The sequence below is a fragment of the Lupinus angustifolius genome, unplaced genomic scaffold (genome assembly GCF_001865875.1).
Source record: "Lupinus angustifolius cultivar Tanjil unplaced genomic scaffold, LupAngTanjil_v1.0 Scaffold_121_2, whole genome shotgun sequence".
NCBI lineage: Eukaryota > Viridiplantae > Streptophyta > Magnoliopsida > Fabales > Fabaceae > Lupinus > Lupinus angustifolius.
This window is the reverse complement of record NW_017725054.1, coordinates 7631-29067: the sequence shown is the minus strand read 5'-3', so window position 1 is coordinate 29067 and position 21437 is coordinate 7631. Positions and strand designations below refer to the sequence as shown.

Here is a 21437-nt window from a genome sequence, read left to right as displayed (position 1 = left end):
TACATATAATAGTTAATATCTATATATTGATTTTTATAAAGTATATAAAATACATAATTGAAATTGAAAATTTATTATGTATCTACATATATCTGCTCCCTTATGGATGCCTACAAATGGTGTATGTATGAGTACGAATAAGTATTATCTATGTTCCTCTGGTCCACTACAATTCCTATATTACTTTCGAGTATCCACCAATCTAAGTATCTATTGTCGTACATAATCGGAAGGAACACCAATGAGTAGCTTAAATTTTTAGGTTTTAATTTGATCCTCTCACATTATATACTATCAATTTAGCCATTTATCTGATTTTAAAGTTTTAATTTAATAATCTAACACAATAAAACATCAAACTCATTCATATATTTGTTTAATATTTGTCAATTTCAAATTTCATTAATGACATTTTTAGTTCAACATATGTATAATTCTCACCCAAAGACAATGATTGTGTGTCTTTTAGATTCAATTTGAATTCTTGAATGACAATAATAAAAATGAAAAAAAGTGAAACTCACATTTTTTGTACTACTAATTATATATATTCGTGAATGTTACATTTTTTGGGATATGTGATTACCCCTTCCAACAAGTGTCACTTTCATGAATCGAACCATTGATATTTTAGTCATCATATGAATATATTGAAACCTTATATCACTAAACCAATACCTTGTTGGTGTGAAATTGACACATTAAAAGTATAGAAAGCTAATTTGACATTTTATTTTGTTTGAGGAACAAATTAAAATATAAAATTAAGATAAAAGACTAAATTTATTATTACGGTGTCACCAGTGGTGGCAGATCTTCATCCAAATTTCAAGAGGGGCAACAATATTTAATTATAATTTATAACTAAAATTAATTAACAAAAATACAAAGAAACATACATGATTGGTTCATAGTTAAAAAGTTAGCTATTTCTTTTTTAATATAAATTATTATGTTGTCCATAATAAATTCATCTTCTATCTTACTATGTAATTTTGTTTGTTTATCTTCATTGCTGGAAATGATGTTTATGTAGTAGCTAAACCACAATAGCTAAGATAAGACCAATAACTTGATAAGACAAAATATGATTGACAACATATGGTTGAGATTTTTTCAAACTTGAATGACTAACGACATCAAGAACAAAATTTTGAAATTGACATTTCAAACTAATCTTCTTTTCTTATTGAAATTTATAGGATAGAGTTTTTGCATAAAAATACATATATTATCAATATTAAATTACTTATAATCATCCTTAGGGTATATATTATAAATACATACATAATTTGTTTCATCAAGTGTAAAATTATTACGAACTCGAATAAAATCATATTATTATAAGCAACATTTCCACGTGGAAGAGAAAATTCATTATGTATAATTTTTAGAAGGACTACGAAAGTTGCAGTGTATTTATTTATCAAGCTACAAATTAAAGATATATGTGAGTTTCAAATATTATCTCCATACAAATGTTATTCGAAGGTAAAAAGGAAGTACATCTATTGTTCTAAAAAGTATATCACTTTATGTGTCACTTTTTACAATTTAAAAGTTTAATAATTAGATATTTTATTTTGGTCAAACACATTAAATAACACATGGAGTGACACACTTTTTGGAACAACAGAAAAATTTTATTAAATAAAAAAAGTAAAAAAAGTGTTATAATAACTTTTTTAAAAAAATTCGAGGGGGAGCTACCCGCCTGTCCTTTCATAAGCTCATCATTGTGTGTCACTACAAAAAATTTGTCATATATCTAGAGATATTTTTAGTACTGATTACTAAAATCGTAGGAATATGTAAGATATACCTACAAATTCATATTTGATTGTGGGTATATGTTTCATATACCTGTATATGTTCAACTATTGTCCTATATGACTATTGACATATTTGAAACCGTGGGTATAGATAAAATATACCTAAATATTCATATTAGACCATAAGTATATGTTACATATACATGCATTTCTTCAACTATTGTCCCTCCATGTATAGTGACACAAATTCTTTGCAATACACTTTCACATCTTTGTTGATATAGAGCGTTAAGGTGGAGGTAGTTGACATATACTCCAAAGTTTCTTCTATGCAATTTACAAACTTTTTACATTTTTCTCCCTTTTGACTTTCTTTTCCATTTCTTTAACTTTTTCTTATTTTATTCCAAATTTTAGTGTACACTTAAAGAAAAATCTAGCATGAAATGCAACATGTTATCGTATGGTTGGATTCTTCAGATTGTGTTTAATATTTTTTCTCCTATATTCTTTTTGCTAGCAATTTTTATACACATTATTGTTTGTAGATTCTTAATAAGTTCCTTTAAAGTCTCATATGATTAAGATAAAAGAGTGGACTTTGTATAGTTATAGTTCCTCCAATTGTAAACACTTCTTTCATATACTAATTTGTTCTAAGAACAAGGTTCTTAACTTCTCATCCTATAGCTATTTTCCTTTGGAATCACTAAACAAGTTTCTACAGAGCACATACATATAAGAGACATGGTTGAATGGTTTGTTCTCTCTAGTGAAGAAATCAGAAAAAGTATTATCACTTTTAATCTTTGCATTGAGCTAATTCCATTTTCCATTTATTGTCCCAATAACAAGAGGGAAAGGGATATTCCAAGACTGTAAAGATACATTGCATTTGGGAGTAGAGAAGGTTCAACAACATTTCCAGTGGCATGGAATTTCAGTTAAGTATGACTTATGCCATATGATTCTTCAGAAAATGGATGCTCATAAGTAATGTTTATTCATTGTTCTAACTAAGTGTTTTACTTTATTATTTTAAGGCAAATAATGATGTTGCTCATACATTAATTATTTGCAATAAAAATTTATTATTGGTACGATTATTTGCAATGAAAATTTATTATTATTATGATTATTTACATCTAGTATTATAGATTTAAAAAATATTACAAATTAATAAGGTAAAAGTAATATGTTTAAGATGGTTACTAAACTTTATACCACTAGAAGAAAATTATGGGTATAGCCTAATTAAGACTTATACCAATGGAAAATAAATCATAAGTATAGTCCAAGATTTATACCTACTAAAATAAAAGTGTAGGTATGGCGACTTATTTGACAACATGAAAAGTGTCCATATATATAGGTTTTTGGAGCTATACCAACAGTTTTTGTATTTTACCAACAAGTTTTTGAGTCACTATATGTCAATTTTTTTGTAGTGTGTAAAATTGAAACTAAAAATTATAATGGATAAAAGAGTATATTCACCTAAAATGTATCTAGACTTTGAAATTTTTTCTCTATCAACAAGATGTTGGTTTAGTAGTGTAAAACTCTACTAGATCCAGAGAATAACAAAAAATTATTCCCAAGAACAACATTTATTGGGAGAGACAGACGTAAATCCTTAAAGGGAGGACAAAGATCACCTGTCCCTGATGTCTTAATTCCTGTCTCAAGCCAATCAAAATGCTACTTTTTATAACTTTTTGTTTTTAAAATTTTGTTTTTATTCATATGTTAATATGTGATTGACTTAAAACATGAAATGAGACACCATTTGAGATATGTAATTCATAACCCTTAAAGGGATTAACTTTTTACTCATAATATGACAGGAATACCTAATATCAATTTTTTTCCTCTACGTGCGGATACTTTTTAGCACACAGTATTATTTTCTTTATGACATAAATCAAATTTACACTATACTTTTACAAACAATGCGGTTATTGTTATCTATAATAATAGATTTAGCCTAACTTTTTAAAAGTTTCTACTTTAAAAAAGTTTACATATAATTTAGAATCCTTTAAAGTGTGTTTGGAACAGTGTTGTGAAACCCGAGTCGGACGTCAAACTGGTAGAAGTCTCGTATTAGGTTTAACCGATTTCACTAGTTTAAATGGTTTAACTGTCCGGTCTGACCAGATGATTTCGTACATAATTAATAATTTTATTTATAAATATACAGTTACATATAAATGTAAAACTTTATATAATTAATAATTATGTATAATTATATTAAAATAATACATCTTTATCTTTTTGTGGACCGTAGTAAAACAAAATATTATTGAACATTGTCCCATTTTTTTTATTTTTAAGCGAGCCATCCAGTTTACTTCCCAGGTTAATTCGGTTTAACCGAGTTTAACATGGTCGGACCGGATTTTTTCCGGTTCAAAGCGATCCAACTCTCATTCGGTTAAGACAGCAAACCAGAGCCGTTTTCAAGTCCGGTCAGCAGTCAGACCGGTCGGACCGTCCGGTCCAGTCCGATTCTAACAACATAGGTTTGCAAATTATTTATTGCAATTTAATGAATATTTTTCAAGAAAGAATCTAATAGTCGCCTCTGGCATGCCAAAACATGGCTATACTAATTTTAAATATTGCTAATTTTCTGATTTTATATCCAACACCACTTGAGAAGAGTTTTTTTCATTGGCAAATCTACCATTGACTCAGTATTTATGATACTTATTAAAAATATTATTATTAGAAGAGCAAAAGTTATTAAAACAAGATTAATAATTAAAAAATTTAAAAGCAAAAATTAAAGGGAAGTGATTGTTGAACAAGATGTAACATTTATTGTCTTAAAGTTTCTACACTCTATGTATCATTTGATATTAATATTATATTTTATGATTAATCAAAATAAATAAAATAATATTCATATTGAAATAAAAGATGTACTGGTGGAACTTATCTAAGGAAGCAGGTCAATCTGGATGATGGATTACTCAACAAATTTATTAGAAATGACAACAAGGCGAATCGAATTTTGGGTAACCCAAACCTAACTTGAAATCGAAAAACTGTTATATATATATATATATAGTTGCTGCCAAATCCACATAATTGAGTTAAAACTCAAATATAAAATAGTGGGTATCCACTTTAATGATAATTGAGTTACAGGTTTTAAAACTAAAATATCAAATATTGGGCATACCACTATACTCAATGGCAGATCTTGCCATAAAGTTTAGATGATGCAATAATATTTAATTATAATTTATAATCAAAATTCTACCATTAACAATAATATATATATATATATATATAATTGTTTCAAAGTTTCAAAACAACATATTAATTCTAAAGTAAATACCCATCTCAGTTCTTCATATTTTTTGACCTTACCAATTTGGTCCATCAAAAGATTAAGAATCTAAAATGATCATAAAAATTTCAAATATGGATCAAAATAATCATTTTTAACATGTGTTTACAACACCTGATATAGACTAATTGACCCTAAAATATACTAATTTGACCATAAAATGGACTAGTTTGACCCACATTTGAATTTTAGGGACTATTTTGGTTTTACAATTTTTGAGTGACCAAATTGATAAGGTTGAAAAACATGAGAGACTGAAACAAGTATTTGCTCTCAATTCTAAATAACATTAATTAACAACTAAAGATGTTAAAAAATATACATTTATTTAATGTGTCACTTTTCATACTTTTAAATATTTAAACTCGTCAATTATTGAATCAGTTGTAAAAATTTCAGTTATTTCCTTTTTCAATATAAATCATTTTGTTTTCAGTAAAAAAATCATCTTAGTGAATAATTGAATCAGCTATTTGTGTTGTTCAAAATTAATAAATTAGATTTTAATTTAAATACTCAAATAAAATAAATATATTAAAAAAAGTTGGCCAAAAAAATGTTACTTTTTTAAAAAAAAATCAGGGGGGCAGTTGCCCCCACCTATCCTTGAAAAGATTCACCTCAGGACTACGCTAGACAATATATATATATGGTGTAATTGTGTAATTTTAAATATATTTGCTACGCTGCCAGAATAACAAAATAATAGCGTTTAAAATTGTCATTTAACAGTGTTTTTGGTTTTTGGGACACTTTCTATGTTAGCAGTAGTACATAAGTTATATTTAACAGTGTTTTTTGAAGTGCGGTAGAAAAGAGACATTTAACAGTGCTCACTGAAGCAAGCATGTACAACTCCACCATATTTACAATAGATTTGTTAAATCACCAACGACTTCAACTCCATTCAACCTTAACATATTCCAATATTATAAAATAACATATGAGTAATGACATTTTACGCAAATTATTCATTATTTTTCATCCAATGTGTAAGTCCTTATAGAGTGTTAATGTGTTCTTCAATGATCAATGTAAACTGCAAATACAAATAAAAAATGACATCTCTAAACAAAATGCAAAAATTATAAAAAAAATAAAAAATTAGCAGCAATTGAGAAAAAACATTTACCATTATACTCAAACTGTGTGTTCGAAACCATCAAACTATAGCCAAAACCTAGAACACCATAGTTACATAACTTCACAACAAATAAAGATCACACAATTAGTGAAATGTTTCCACCAAATTGATCATAAATAAACTAATTATTTCAAAAATAATGATTCAACTACATCAAAAACTTGTTATTTATGATGTAAATGCAAGCATCAAGACTGAATAAAAAAAAATAAGCTAAAATAAGATAACGATTTACCTTATGCTTGAAGAGAAAAACCAAAAACCGATAACTTACTTGAAGAAAAAACAAAAGAGGAAAAAAATGTAACTCATGGAGAAGAATAAAAGTAAGAGAAATAATAAATTGAGTGATATGTGTATTATTGTGTGAGGTTTTGCTTTTGAATTTGAAAAAATTCTCGCTTACTAAAACAAGTGTTTAACAGCGCTCACGAAAGAAGTGTTGTTAAATAGATGAAAGAATGTACGATCTTTAACAACGCTTATTGAAGAAGTGTTATTAAATATATAAAGTATGACTTTTAACCGCGTTTTCTTCAATAAGCGATGTTAAAGATAACAATTTAACAGCGCTCACTAAAGAAGTGTTATTTAATATATGAATGTATGATTTTTAAAAGCATTTGCTTTAATAAGCGCGATTAAAAATAACACATTTAACAGCGCTTGCTTCAATAAACGCTCTTAAAGATAACACTTTAATTGTGCTAACTAAAGAAGTGTTGTTAAATATATGAAGTATCACCTTTAACAATGCTTTCTTCAATAAGCGTTGTTAAAGATAACACTGTTAACGTCGTTTGCTTCAATAATCGCTGTTAATTCTCATTCGCCTTACACTTAACCGCGTTCAATTCATTATCATTGTTGAATGAACGTTGTTAAATATCAATTATGACAAAGTGATCATTTAGGTTTGGGGCGGGTTCGGGGAAGGGTATTACCTATACTAAATTCAAAAATTATAATCGGATAAAATCTGAATCCGAATCCAATCACAATGGATTTCCCCCACTAAATTCAAGGTCGATTTAGACGGTTATTCATGGATTCGATTTTTATTATCATCGTTGAGATTGATACAATTTGACCACAACAACCGAGCAGCGTGTACATTAACATTTTTTCTTACCATGTAAGTATTGTAACTTAAGAGGCAAGAAGTAAAAACCTGGTCGTACTTTTAAAGTAAAATGTTATATCTTTATTAGTTATTATCATAATAAAAATAGCATATCATATCATAAAATTAAAATTTTGTATTTTTGTTTACTAGTAATATATCATTTTAGAGAAACCATGTTCCTTTTGGATGTGGAGTGTACGAACACAGGAACGAAGATTAATTATCTCATTTTTTGTGTTGTAATTGTATTTTAATCCAATTAAAAATTGCTACCTATTTAAAAAACTAACAAAATAAGAAATAATTTTTTTATATTATTTGGTGGAATTTTATTAGTTTGAGATATGAGAACATGAATTTTTAGGACAAAAACAAGAGAAAACTTATATTTATATCGGAAAGTAATTAGTGTTTATAGCCACTTAAAGTGTCACTTAAATAAAAATTCATAAAAATACTAATATTTTATATTATTTTATGAAATGATTAGATTTTCTTAAAAAACATCACACTTTTTCACTTATATCTACATTGGTTTGAGAGAGTCATAGCATATATAATTTATGGTCTTCATGCTCCATCACCGTATACTTGTGCTTACTTCACTTGAGAGATGGATTTGTGGCGTAAGATAAGAAGACGTTGGACTGCATTCTATATCCGAATCAGGCTTAGCAAATCAGGTTCGTCCTCTCCTATATATATATATACAGACACTCTTTCATTTTATTGAATACCCATTTATCATATTAATTTCTTGAATATTATAATAGGAGGGGTTGCCAGAGGGAGATGTTGTTGCAGAGGGAGATGTGGTTGCGGAGGTATATACGACGGTGGTAACCGCGGAACTAATGGTGGGTTTATGAAGCTTCTAGAAGATGTGCAAATGTGTGGGTACAAAGATGTGGAAGTAATGTGGAATATGTTGAGCATGCGTTTGCAGCCTGATCAAGCGGAAGCAGCACCAAGCACCACCAGTGCCAAATTTCCCAACCGTACGTAGGTGCAATGATAAAGTTTGGTCAATAGTTTTCAGGAGCCTCGTATAGTAAATGAAAAAGTTTGGTGGTGAAATGTAAATGTTTATATTACTCACTCAAAAATGATTAGACTAATACAAAAAAATGGGATAGATTTTAGGATAGAAGATCTTTGTTCTAAAACTATAGCACGTGTACGTAAATGTATATATGTATGGTCGTTTTATTTATCCTTGTAATGTATATAATTAAGAGAAGTTCATGTTAAGTTTCTTGCACCATTGCTCTTCTTTACATTGTTATTAAGGTTTATGGGAAGAAGCATATTATCTCTTTCTTGTCAACTAAGCACTGTTATATAGGAAAACTGATTCTCATTATTCGGCCACACCATTTTTTATTTCTGCTACATTACTCTCTTGTTTAATCCTAAAAATCTACATCAACCTTTTTCGAATCATAAAATTCAAAAATGCAAACTCAACTATTGAGCGAGAGTGGTGCTTGAGAGCAATGTTGAAGGTGATGGCAAGAGAAGTAGCAATGGAGGGTGGTGGTGCACCAACAATGGTTTGGAGGCAAATTTACCTACTTTCACTTAAAAATTATAGTCTACCTTCTAAATTATTTACCAAACTAGTGCACTTTCTAAAAACTCGGCAACTGAATTGCCGAGTTTCCTATTTTTTTCTACTCTAGACATAATTCAGCATCTATTTTATTGAACTCGACAATTATTATGGAATTTTTCAATTTTTTTAATTTTATTCCTAAACTAAACTCGGCAACCATGTTGAAGTTTTATGGGAAATTATATTTTATTAAACTCGGCTACCTTATTGAAGTTTTGCAATTTTTATTTATTTATTTCTACACCAAACTCTTCAACTCAATTGTAGATTTTATTTGAATTTTTTCAGTGCACATAAATCACCACCAATTCAATTGGAGTTTTTTTATTATATTTATTTCCTACACTGAAATCAGCAATGGTACTGTAGTTTTATGTTTAATTTTTTTTATTACCCTGTTTTTCTTTTGAGACAATCAGCAATGTAATTTGTGGTGATCCCTTGAGAGTGGAATTCTTTCATCATCCTATTCTATTATCATAAATCAAATCGAATAAGTCTAATAGTTTATAGTTTTATAAAAATAAGCCTAATTGTTTACCAGTGGCATAAACACACAGTGTTGTTATGCATATAAATACTATATCTTATGTTTTTGCTATTTTTTAAAGAACATCCAAAAAAAATTATGTTCACTTAAATAAAAAAGATTGTCTCAAAAGAAAAAAAAGATTAATGAAAACAAGTTTAACATAAAACTACAGTATCATTGTCAATTTTAGTGTACGAAATAAAAAAATAAAATAAAACTCCAATTGAATTGGTGGTGATTTGTGTGCACTGAAAAAATTCAAAGAAAATCTACAATTGGAATACGAGTTTGGTGTAGGAATAATTAAATAAAAAATGCAAAACTCTAATGAGATAGGCAAGTTTAATAAAATATAATTTTCTCATAAAATTTCAACATAATTGTCGAGTTTAGTCTAGGAATAAAATAAAAAAATTTGAAAAACTTCAATAAAATTGTCGAGTTTAATAAAATATTGTTACAAATTAAACTCTACATTGAAGATGCCGAGTTATATCTACAGAAGGAAAAAAAAGAAGGAAATTCGGCAATCCAGTTGCCGAGTTTTTAGAAAGTGTATTAGTTTGACAAATAATTTAAAAGGTAAATCAAAACTGTAATTTTTAAGTCAAAGTGTATCAATCATGTAAATTTGCCGTGAAGAGAATGACGTGGAAGAGGAGGAGAAAATAGGGTGAAAATACCATGGCTTTAGATATGGAAATATCTAATAGGATTCTGTTTAGGAGATGCAATTATTGGGAAGACAACCTTTATATCAATTATATACAATAAAATAATATTTACATTTTTTCTTCATAAAAACAAAATGAAAAAAGAATTCAAACATATCTTTCTCTATAATATTCCACTATCTTCTATATCAACTCATATTTTTCTGGTATAAATATTTCTTCACCAACATTATAACTAAAGAGCTGATTCATTTTTTAAAATATTATCATTATATGTTTAATAAATATCATTTTTAGAAATAAATGTTAAATAATACAATAATAATATAAAAATTGGTACATTATTAGTGTATATATTTCTCTCTTTGCTATTATTTAGTGTATTCAAAATCATATCCTCAAATTTAATTAATAAACAATTCCAAAACCATAAATCAACATTGTTACCGGTTCCATACAAGCGGTAGGATACGAGTAAATGGGCCTAATGATTTGAAAGAGAACCTAGGTCCAAAAACACAATGAAACAACAGTAACCAGTACCATAGAGAAGTTGTTATTTGCGCTGTGGTGAGAACTGAGAAGAAGAAGAAGAAGAAGAAGAAGCAAGTAGCAATGGCGTACATGAGCATGGGTGAAGCCCATCGAAAGATAACAGAATACCTTAATCGATTCTCCGACGCCGTTTCATCACAAAACACAACTTCTTTCAAATCTCTCTTCGCTATCTCATCTAATTCACACTTTCTTCTCTCTCTCGCCGATGCACTAAACCTCTTCCAGGATTATAACCGTTTAATCAAACAGTCCAATAACTACTCTCACTTTTCGGATATTGTCACACCTCTTTTTCGATCTCTTCAAAACTATAGACAGGGAAATTTGGTTGAAACCTATCATGCTTTTGAAAAAACTGCCAAGTAATTCTTACAATTGTAGTTATTTTTACTGTTTCTTATTTTTTTTATAAATTCTGTTTTTCGTGCGTTGTTGACTAACTTGGTTTGAGTTCAGTGCGTTTATCCAGGAGTTTCGTAATTGGGAATCTGCTTGGGCTCTTGAAGCTTTGTATGTCATTGTTTACGAGATTAGGGTTCTTGCTGAGAAGGTATCAATACTTCGATTCTACTGTATTCAAGTTGTTCCTATAAGTTTTTCTGTTCTTTTCAGTTAGTTCCTTTTTCAAATTTAGTTGTTTTCTGTTAGTTTTGTACCTTTAGGTTCATTTTTTATGGTACAGTTTGGGGGAAAGAAACACCAGAGATTTGGTAGATTTTTATTTATTTATTCTGAACTCGATGATATGAATTTTGTTTGAGAATTTGAGGAAAACCCTATTAGGTAGGACAAAAAAGGAACCAAAAAGAATGTTGCAGCTCCAAATTCAAAATAAAAAGCAACTCAGAGGACCAATTTAGTAGTTTTGGCTTGTTTATTTAATCTTTATTCTCGATATTTGGTTTCATTTAGAGTTCACATTTTGTTTTATTCATTTCGATTTTAGGCTGATAAAGAATTGGCTTCAAATGGGAAATCCCCTGAGAAGTTGAAAGGTGCCGGTTCCTTACTTATGAAAGTTTTTGGTTCCCTTGCGGTGTGTAAGCTTCCTAATACCTCTTTTCTTTCCATCAATTATCCTACCAATCCTTTAAAAGGAAACATGTGTGTGTTTTTGTGTTCTTATCGTGCAACATATACTTATATTGCTGTGGTATCTGTTCGTATGGGCTTTGACTTTTAGAGATATTTTACTAACTCTGGATAGCTTGCTTGTTTTCCAGGGAAAAGGATCCAAGCGTGTTGGAGCATTATATGTAACTTGTCAGTTATTCAAGATTTACTTTAAGGTATTGTATCTTTTGCTTCCTTATTTTTAATTCAAGGTGCTCTTTGTACTAGCCTGAATTTGGAGTCTTGGAGCTATTGGAATGTTTGACATGTTCACCAGGGTCAGGAAATACTATAGCTACGACAGAAATAACTTGACATCTATTGTTGAAGAGTTTGATTTTATTCTATGAATGTCTTGCAGCTTGGTACGGTTCATCTTTGCCGCAGTGTTATAAGAAGCATTGAAACTGCACGCATATTTGACTTTGAGGAATTTCCTAAAAGAGACAAGGTTAGAGTTTATTTAATCTATATATGCCTGCATATATATGTGTATACTTTCTAGATTATTTATTTTTATTGTGTGTTTCAGGTCACTTACATGTACTATACTGGTCGTCTCGAAGTTTTCAATGAAAATTTTCCTGCTGTAAGTGGTCGAAATATATTTTATAATATTATATATCCTGCTTGTGTTCAGACACACCTTCTGCAATGCTTCTTTTTTAATTTTCTGCAATAGTAAGTGACTACCTTCTGGTTTATAACTTCATATTCTTTGTTGGTGATGCTACTTCAAACAGAAAACTTCATTGCTCTATGGCTGCGATCTAAAATGAATTAAGATATTGCTTTGATTGTAACTACTATTAATGTTGCTGGCTTGTTGCATCATGACCATGTGTGTTCCATCACCATATTTTCCTGAATTATGCTTTATCTAGTTGTTCAATTTCAAAGAACATTGAAAGTATACCTCTGCAGCTTTATAAAATCATTTAACAGTTTACATGTGTAACTTGACAGGCTGATCATAAATTATCATATGCCTTGAAGCATTGCAACCCACAGAGTGAAGCCAATATAAGGTTTGGTTCAGGTGTGCTAACTGTGTACATTGCATCTGCATGAAGTTAGGTTTTAGTAGGCCGTACATAGTTTGCTTGCAACAATACATCCACTGCACATATGCACATTTTTGTGGATGGGGTAAGAGTTAAGACTTGGCTCTTGAGTATTATTACTAGGTGCATTATCTTTGAAATTTGGTTTTGAACTTATACTTTTGCATGCATTTTGTCAGTTAAGATCCTTGATGCCTCAACATCTCGGCGAGTAGAATTTAACACTGTTCATGGGATGTCTCAAATGTTTGTCTAGTTAGTGGCATCAACCCCTCTATAAAAAACCACACCATCTAATTATTAGATCTAGTAGCTTAGGAGAAGATGATACATGTGAAAAATGAAGGACTTTGCCGATTGTTCATCTCATGGTGAAAGGAGGAGTGACAACAGAAAGTCATATATAACCATCCTTATGTACAAGTATAACAAGTATAAAAATTTATGTTTTTGTTTGACATAGGTTGATTCTTAAACATTTAATTCCAGTGAAGCTTTCAATTGGTATATTACCTACAGATAGGCTCTTGGAGAAGTACAACCTACTTGAGGTATGTTAGGCATTTTGTTGAGGATATCTACTTTTCTTCTCTATATATGTGTGTGTGTGTGTGCACGCATTACAATTGAAAGTTTATTTATCTCTTGGGTGCCAACTCAGCTATGTTTCCTTGTATGTTGTAACATAGTTTACTTAATGACTATGCTGACTGGCGATCTAATCCAGACAAACCAGAGCAATATAATTTGAAGGATTGGTAACTTGGTGCTATAAAGCTTCTGCTATGCAGATGGTCCAAGGAAGGGTTGGATCTATTTAGTCGGAACAAAAATAATATATGAAAAATATAATAGGGATCATTATTCCCCAAGTGCCAGAGTGTGGACCGTATTCCCCTCTTGCATCCAGCAGTGGGAGTGGGAGGGAATAGGCAGTGCCTGTATACACTGCAGAATAATTTCCCCATGAAAAGATGCATGAACTATATATTGTATTTGGTGATTGACAGTTACAGTTTTTTGCATCTACGTGACCTAGAAGTTTAGACAAATAATCTTTTTTTGCTTTTGGACAGTACAGTAATATTGTGCAAGCTCTAAGAAGGGGCGATCTTCGACTTCTTCGTTGTGCACTCCAAGATCATGAGGACCGGTAGAATTGCCTGTCATTGTTTTATCATGAGAAATTGATGTTGCAAAATTTGTTCCAGAGACATAATTGAATTCAATTATTTTTGTAGGTTCTTGAGATCAGGTGTATATTTGGTCCTAGAGAAGTTAGAACTTCAAGTATATCAGAGATTAGTGAAGAAGATGTAAGTATCCAGTATCATCTTGCACCCTTCCATTCAAATGTAGTGGTTTATTTACTTGGCTGTTTACTCAGATCACTAATTTCTTATTATTTGCTTTGTCGTAATTTGACAGACACATCATTCAAAAGCAGAGGGACCCAAGCAAAGCTCACCAGGTGAAATTGGAGGTTATTGTTAAAGCATTGAAATGGCTTGAAATTGACATGGATGTAGATGAGGTAATTTCTTTTAATTCCTTCCCCGTTCTTTCCTACTCAATTCTTAGATTCCGTCTTTAGAAAATAAGGGAAGAAGGAAGGTGTACCAGTTTGAGTTTTCTTATTGATATTTGATGATTTTGCAGGTGGAGTGTATAATGGCCATACTGATATACAAGAATCTTGTAAAAGGCTACTTTGCCCACAAAAGCAAAGTGGTTGTATTGAGCAAGCAAGACCCTTTCCCTAAGTTAAATGGAAAACCTGTGGGCTGACTTTACTCTTGTGTATTGTTTTAGGCATCAAAATGTCATAGCATTGCTTCAGTTTTAAAGCAAGGTAGTATTTTGTTGAAACGATAACTCTGCAAGTTGAATTTTAGTAGTGTTGTATGCTCTGCATAATTGCTACTAGTGGAGTTAAAAGATACCGATCTCACAACAATAACCTCTTTTTTAGGTAGCTCATTGCATAACCTGTATTTTAAGGGATAATGTTGCTTTTAAAGTTAGCATATTAAGGATGTGTTCATTATTTAATTTTAATGAGTTAAGATCAACATGTACTTTAGAGGAAATCAATTATGAATATATCTTTTACTCACGTGTATCCTAAAAATTGAGATGTATAGCCTATTTTTAGAACACAAGTATCCATTGTTGCAAGCAAATTCGTGGGTCTTGTTGAGAGTTCACTCAGTTTTAGATTATTTTTTTAGTTTTTTAAATTAGACTAATATGTTAAGATGGTATGAAACTGATCCTTATGCAGGAAAATGGTGACCCATGAAGTCTAGGACAATATTAAATGGAGAAAAGAAAAGAAAAAATGTACTCTCAGATAAATTAACCGTTTAAGATGGCTAAATTTCTAGTTTTTTGTCTGAATTGTATGTATAACGAAAATTTGGTTCCGATTCAAAATACCTGTGATGATAAAATGTTTGAAGGACAATTATTGTTAAAACGGATAAATTGGTGATGTTGACCACACTACTATTGGACGCTGATGACGAACCCTAAGCAGGTTGCAAATTGGAAACAAATCTGAAAAATAAGTAAATGAAACAAGTAACCCCAAATGGGTACTCTGGTTTTGCACCCTGATACACTTGAAAGATTCACGTGACAAGTTTGATTACTTAACATTGTAATAGTACATAAGCACATGTCGGGTCAGATTTTTCTGTTCATATATCACCATCATTTCTTGTCCTTCTGTCAAAACGTGTTTTCACATTCTCATTAGAATGCCATGTATCTCATCCATCTAGTTAGATATGATTAATATCTATATAATGTTATACAATGTTAATGAAAATTATTTTTGGTTTATTTTCACTTTTTATTTGTTAATTTAATTTTTGGGAATCAAAATAATAATTGTTTTAAATACAAAATATAATTGATGCTAATTTTTCTTATACCAGCAAAACCTGAATAGGCAATTTAAAATTACTCCGTTTAGATAACCACCTGGATATTTTCGCTTAATCTATTTATCTAGATAATTCAGAAGCATCAAGGTCAAATTTTTATTTTATCTAGTACTTTTTAGGTTAGATAAATTTTAAAAACTAGTTAATGTGCTACTTTAAATTGCAAAATTCGTGTTTAATGGGTTTATGCAAAGTTAAAATTTGATAAATATTTAAATAGATATTCAGTTTAAAAATATCATTTTTAAAAGAAAATGCGGGAAACATATTCAATGGCATCTTGTTGTCCATTTGTGTTAAGTACCAAAATGATCATAAAATATACACTTATTTTGTGGCACTTTAACTATTAATCAACACAAATTAACAATTTTATGCTCTTGTATGATAAAAGCTCATTAAAGGACTAAATATTAAACTAGAGGAATGATCGAAAAACCTAAGTTTCCGAGCCAAGATCAACTAGTCTCAATGCAGGAACCAAACCGAATGAATTAGACAACAACTGAAACTTGCACCCAGAGCCAAGGCCACACTCAGCGGTAGTAGACCTGCGCCCAACGCAAATCCTATGCTGGGCGTATTTCATCGAGAATAAAATCAATTAGCTATTGATTTGTGTACGCTAAGCGTAAGGCCTATGCTTAGTGTAAGTGGGAGGTGCAATCAGTGTAGATGGTGCGCTCAACACGAGCTGATACGCTGTAAGGTTAAGCGTGGCTAGCTGAAGAGTTGCGCTCAGCGGACAAGTGGTGCAATGATCGCAAAAGTCATAATTCATACACTATTTAAAGGGGTCTAATTGGAGCTATTGAGGACACACTTCAGGCATTACAATACATATTTTCTAAATTGTGAGAGAGTTTAGCTCACTTAAGTCGTGAGAATTAAGTGTCAGTACTAAAGGAGTTAATCTATGCTCATTTGTGTATGGTTCTACCACTCCATGAGTTGTGTTTTATCCCTATCTTATATTCATTTTGTGAAAATGTGTAGCCCAATTCTTCGTTTGTTGGGATTGAATGTACTACGAGCTTGATGTATACACATTGATTTATTTAATATTAATTTATGAACTTTTGATTCTTTTAAGTTATATATGTGCTTAATGCTTGCTTTAAGTTTACCATCTTAATGAATGCTTTGTAAATGAAATGCTTAGAGAAATTCTTGCATGTCTCTGATTTTATATAATTCATCATTTGATATATTTGCTAGACATAAACTTATATTAAAATTGACATCTCATGCATGTTGTTGTATTAATTACTAGACATAGAGTTAACCCACTAACTTTATAACTCTCAAACTAGTTAACATAGACTACTACATATAGATGTGTGTTTAACGATTCATATAACTCCATCTTGTTAATTTAGTTGTTAGATATAGAACTATCTTAATAAACTATTAGCATAGACTAAGACACTGACAGTAAATATAATTGAAGTGTTGCAGTTTAGTCAATATCATATGTATAGGCTATTAGACATATAAATATGATTTTGTGAGTCATAATTCTTCATCTTATATATAAAATATCTAGACATAAAACTTTATTGGATAAGTTACTAAGTTGAGTAATACATTATATTTTATTACATTTCTGGTTATATGATATGTAAGTTTGAAATACTTGCTTTTGTTGTGTACATTAGTTACCTTTATTAAATGTCGACATGATTGGCGTATTAAAAATACATTGACATATAGATAGCATGTGATGCTAGAGACAAAAAGGCTGTTTAGGGACGAAAAATACTAGAACATTTGAGGACCAAAATCACTAATTTTATTTTTACCTGGTTACAAAACCAAATTATATTCATCAAAATCACCGTAAAGATTAAATAAGTAAGTGATTGTAGCTTGAATATCTCTTGGCGTACTTGTTAAAAAAGGTCATGATTATACCAAAATAACAAAACTCATGATTTAAAACTATCTTCTTTAAAAATGAAAAAGAATTGCTACTTACAAAACCAAACTTTTCTTCTAGGTAAAAGGATAGACCGCAATATTATACACCCTTGAATGAATGATCATTAATGGTTACAGATGAATCTTTTTCTTTAAATTTTTTGGAACATGTCTCCTAATCATTAAAACAATGACACTACTATGTGATGTTTATTTTTGATGTATTGTTGATTTTAGATATGTATACTGTTTTTGTTTCTTTCTATTTTACTGATGTGGCACTCAATTCTTCACAAGGTTTTAAAATTTGAGTGGGATAAATTGAGAGAAAAAATGTAAAATATAAGAGAGAGTATAATTTAATGTGAAATTTGAGTGGGATAAATATCGGGTTATAAAATTTGATGGTTCTTTACTCAGATTGTCTCCAACTAAAATATTGATGAACATCTGAACTATAATCATTTCCAGTTTTCTCTAGCCGCTATTCTTATACTACTATTTCTGTATCTGAAGAATCAAGATAACTTAATATTTTTTAGATAATAACTGTGAAGACTGCTTAATATTATGGTACAGACAAATTTTGAATCAAGAGTACATCCTATAATGTGGTCTCCCAAGACACAAAAAATTGTATCCCAAACATGAATCATCACTGTCATGATAGAGAAGGTTGTTGGGTCAATGTGAAATAATTTTAAACTGAAAAGTAGAGGCCAAACAATGTGGAAAAAAGTAGTCATGTTGCTTTCTCTTCTGTAAGCTTTGAGTACAATAATAACATATTCCACTTCACATTACTGTGAATGGCTTAAGGAACATGTTATCGATTAATAGATTCTGATTTGTATATAAAATAACTTTGTCAACTTACTAAATAATCATATCAATGACAGAGAAAATTAAGCAATGAAAAGTTCTACACATAAAATCACTGAAATGAAGTTTTATTGAAATTAAGATGATAAGAAATAGGAGCAAGATAGAGACTCACATTTTTTCTAGTCACTTGTTCAAATCAAGCATATATAATTAAGTTTATAACATCATCACACAACCACTCAACAACTTCATTGTCCTTAATTTAATTTCCTATTATCATTTCCTAAACCTCTTCTCGTTCAGCACAAACCATTGATAGATCTCACTCACACACTTGAGATATAAATATAATTAAACTAGTTTTAATCAGAATAGCAATATCAAAATTCTAGAAACCTCATCCATGAACTAAGCCATAAGATAAAGCCATGAGCAGAATAGCAGCTTCCTTCTCATCCTGAGGGAAAACTTGTTTGAAAGCCACATTCTTACTCAATCTTAATGTCAAATCCTCAAAAGTGAACTTGTTTCTACTTTGAGGTGATGACTTGGATTGAAGCTTGCGCTTCTTTTTCATCTTTGGTGGTGCACACTCAGTTTTGGACTTCTTCTTCTCTTTTCCCTTCACGGATTTCTGAGCTGCCATTACAATTGTACCATTTGCTGCTGCAGCTGCAGCCATGGCACGTCTTGCCTTTCGTTGTCTAATTCCACATGCGTTGCAAAGTGACTGTAATTACACCAAAATAGGTTTTAAACATGGTTAACCACATAATACTAATAAATGGTGATTAGTATTACCCATGTTTATTTTTCTCATGCAAATATGCATATACTGTATTACGTACTGCATATATGGTGTTAGTAAAAGATTAAAAGGTATTGATAAAACTGAGATCTTGTACCTGGTTTACTTATAAAGTTAAATGTGTTTATTATTCATTTTCAAACTGGTGTCTAAATCGAGTAACTCTCTGGAGTAATGATAGATATAATATAGAACAGTGAACTTAATTTTCATTGAAAAATTGTTAATCCCGAAATGAGAGCAATAAACAAGAAATAAAGAGAAAGAAATGAACAGGATCTTCATGTGTTTAAATTCCCTTATGTGTATAAACAATATTGTAATGTCGTTTTCTTAGTACTCTATGATTTCACATGCGGGTTGGAGTATCTTATATTCTTGTACTCCCATAACGAAAAAATTGTTGCATGATAAATAAATAAATAAGTAAATAAAAGTAGCTGAATATAAAGATTTGTTGTATAGTTAACCTGAACATAGAACTTATAGACACGGGAACTAATTACAAAATGAAAACCTAGAGTTTAGTCATTACAAATTGTTGAGTATATATGAAATGAGTTCATTGGGATTTTTCTAAAGAAATACCTTAGGGCCCCTTGGTCCACTCCTCCAGAGAGGGGTCTTAGTTGTGTGACAATCAGAGCAAACCCTAACAGTGTTATTAGTACTGTGGTTTGGATAATTGTTGCTGCTATTATCAGTTCCAAGAGGTGACAATGGTTGCTTTTGATGTTCAAACTTCTTCATAGAGCTTCCTGCTACATATGAACCCTTTGTTTGATCCGAAGCCATCATCTTTCGCATAATTCTCATCTTTGAAGGCATCCACTTCATTGAACCATCCTCAGCATCTGCTTGAAGATTTTCACCTCTATCTTCTTCCCAAACTGTTACCTTGCTTCCAATGATGTTATCATGATTTTCTGCTGCTGCTGAATGATCCCATGATGATTCGCTTGAGGGAATAATCTTCCCTATCTAAAGATTACATTATCAAATGAATTAAATTAGTGAATAAAGATTGTGAGGAAAAGTGATTGATCATCTACAAATGAGTAGTATTAAAGAGAGTTTAGAGGGGAAAGTGATTTCAATTTTTATATAAGTATGGAAAAATGATTTCATTATTTAACTCATCTCATACAATGATATATACACGCAAGAAGAAACTACTTTAAATTTCAAATTGGTAAATCAAACTAATTACAATTTAAATTAGAAGATAAGATGATAATTAAGACCAAATAAGTTAACACTTCTATAGTATTATTATCTATGATTCCATATGAACCATAGTATATAAATATATGTGTGAAATTAATCTTATAGTATATAAATATATGGGTGTATTACCTCTTCATGATCATTTGGAAGGTGCTTTTGTTCCCAAAAGTAAGATCCTTGTTGATCATGATTGGGTGGGTTGAAGAGAATAGGATATGATGGAGAAGAAAATGAAGAAGAGGGTGCTTGATGGTTTGAATTATTGAAGAGGTGGTGATGGTTATGAACTTCATTAAGATCGAGAGGAGGCATAATAGAAGATACTGAATGGCGATAAGTTGTAGGTATCATTGACACACACAAAGACAAAGCAAGCCAGAAGAGAGAGATGGATCAGTGCAAGTGTGCAACTCAAAAGCTTTTCTTTTGTTTAGTAAGAGAGAGGAAAAATTATCATGTGATCTCTTCATATAAGAGTTACAATAAGTTATATATGTTATTCAAAACTTATATAATTTAACATACCAGATAACACCAATAACAACTAAAATACTTGGTAGATAGCTGTTTGAATTCTCTCCTATGTAAAATAAGTTTTGTTGTTAAGTGCAACACTCATATTAATGATATCTATGACTTGTGTTAGACTAATTTTCGTCTATCCATTGAAGGATACTGTTAGTAATAATGATGTCTATGGCTTGTATTAATGATATCTATGACTTCTATTAAACTAATTTTTATCAG

General features: G+C 30.3%; 2 protein-coding genes across 2 annotated transcripts; one reads left to right on the top strand and one right to left on the bottom strand.

Annotated features, from left to right (window-relative positions):
- The first annotated feature begins 10771 nt into the window (after positions 1-10771).
- On the top strand, positions 10772-15045 carry LOC109339937 (enhanced ethylene response protein 5). Its single transcript, XM_019577486.1, has 12 exons — positions 10772-11144; positions 11239-11332; positions 11729-11818; positions 12006-12071; positions 12257-12346; positions 12428-12484; positions 12862-12923; positions 13423-13510; positions 14036-14112; positions 14201-14275; positions 14388-14493; positions 14619-15045. The coding sequence occupies exons 1-12, from the start codon at positions 10840-10842 to the stop codon at positions 14745-14747; spliced, it is 1239 nt and encodes a 412-aa protein (XP_019433031.1). The 5' UTR covers positions 10772-10839; the 3' UTR covers positions 14748-15045.
- Positions 15046-18809: 3764 nt separating this feature from the next.
- LOC109339929 (GATA transcription factor 21-like) lies at positions 18810-21150 on the bottom strand. The gene is made up of 3 exons (XM_019577473.1): positions 20820-21150; positions 20052-20444; positions 18810-19385 (listed from the first exon to the last, which is right to left on the bottom strand). Exons 1-3 carry the CDS (start codon positions 21039-21041, stop codon positions 19053-19055), a joined length of 948 nt encoding a protein of 315 aa, XP_019433018.1. The 5' UTR covers positions 21042-21150; the 3' UTR covers positions 18810-19052.
- Between the last annotated feature and the right edge of the window lie 287 nt (positions 21151-21437).

Excerpts from the sequence above, each read along its gene's own strand:
- LOC109339937 (XM_019577486.1), top strand. The coding sequence starts at position 10,840 with ATGGCGTACATGAGCATGGGTGAAGCCCATCGAAAGATAACAGAATAC. Across the intron at positions 12,347-12,427 it reads AATTTCCTAAAAGAGACAAG|GTCACTTACATGTACTATAC; the intron begins GTTAGAGTTTAT and ends TGTGTGTTTCAG. Across the intron at positions 14,276-14,387 it reads CAGAGATTAGTGAAGAAGAT|ACACATCATTCAAAAGCAGA; the intron begins GTAAGTATCCAG and ends GTAATTTGACAG.
- LOC109339929 (XM_019577473.1), bottom strand. The coding sequence starts at position 21,041 with ATGATACCTACAACTTATCGCCATTCAGTATCTTCTATTATGCCTCCT. Across the intron at positions 20,445-20,819 it reads TTCCAAATGATCATGAAGAG|ATAGGGAAGATTATTCCCTC; the intron begins GTAATACACCCA and ends TGTAATCTTTAG. Across the intron at positions 19,386-20,051 it reads GTGGACCAAGGGGCCCTAAG|TCACTTTGCAACGCATGTGG; the intron begins GTATTTCTTTAG and ends GTGTAATTACAG.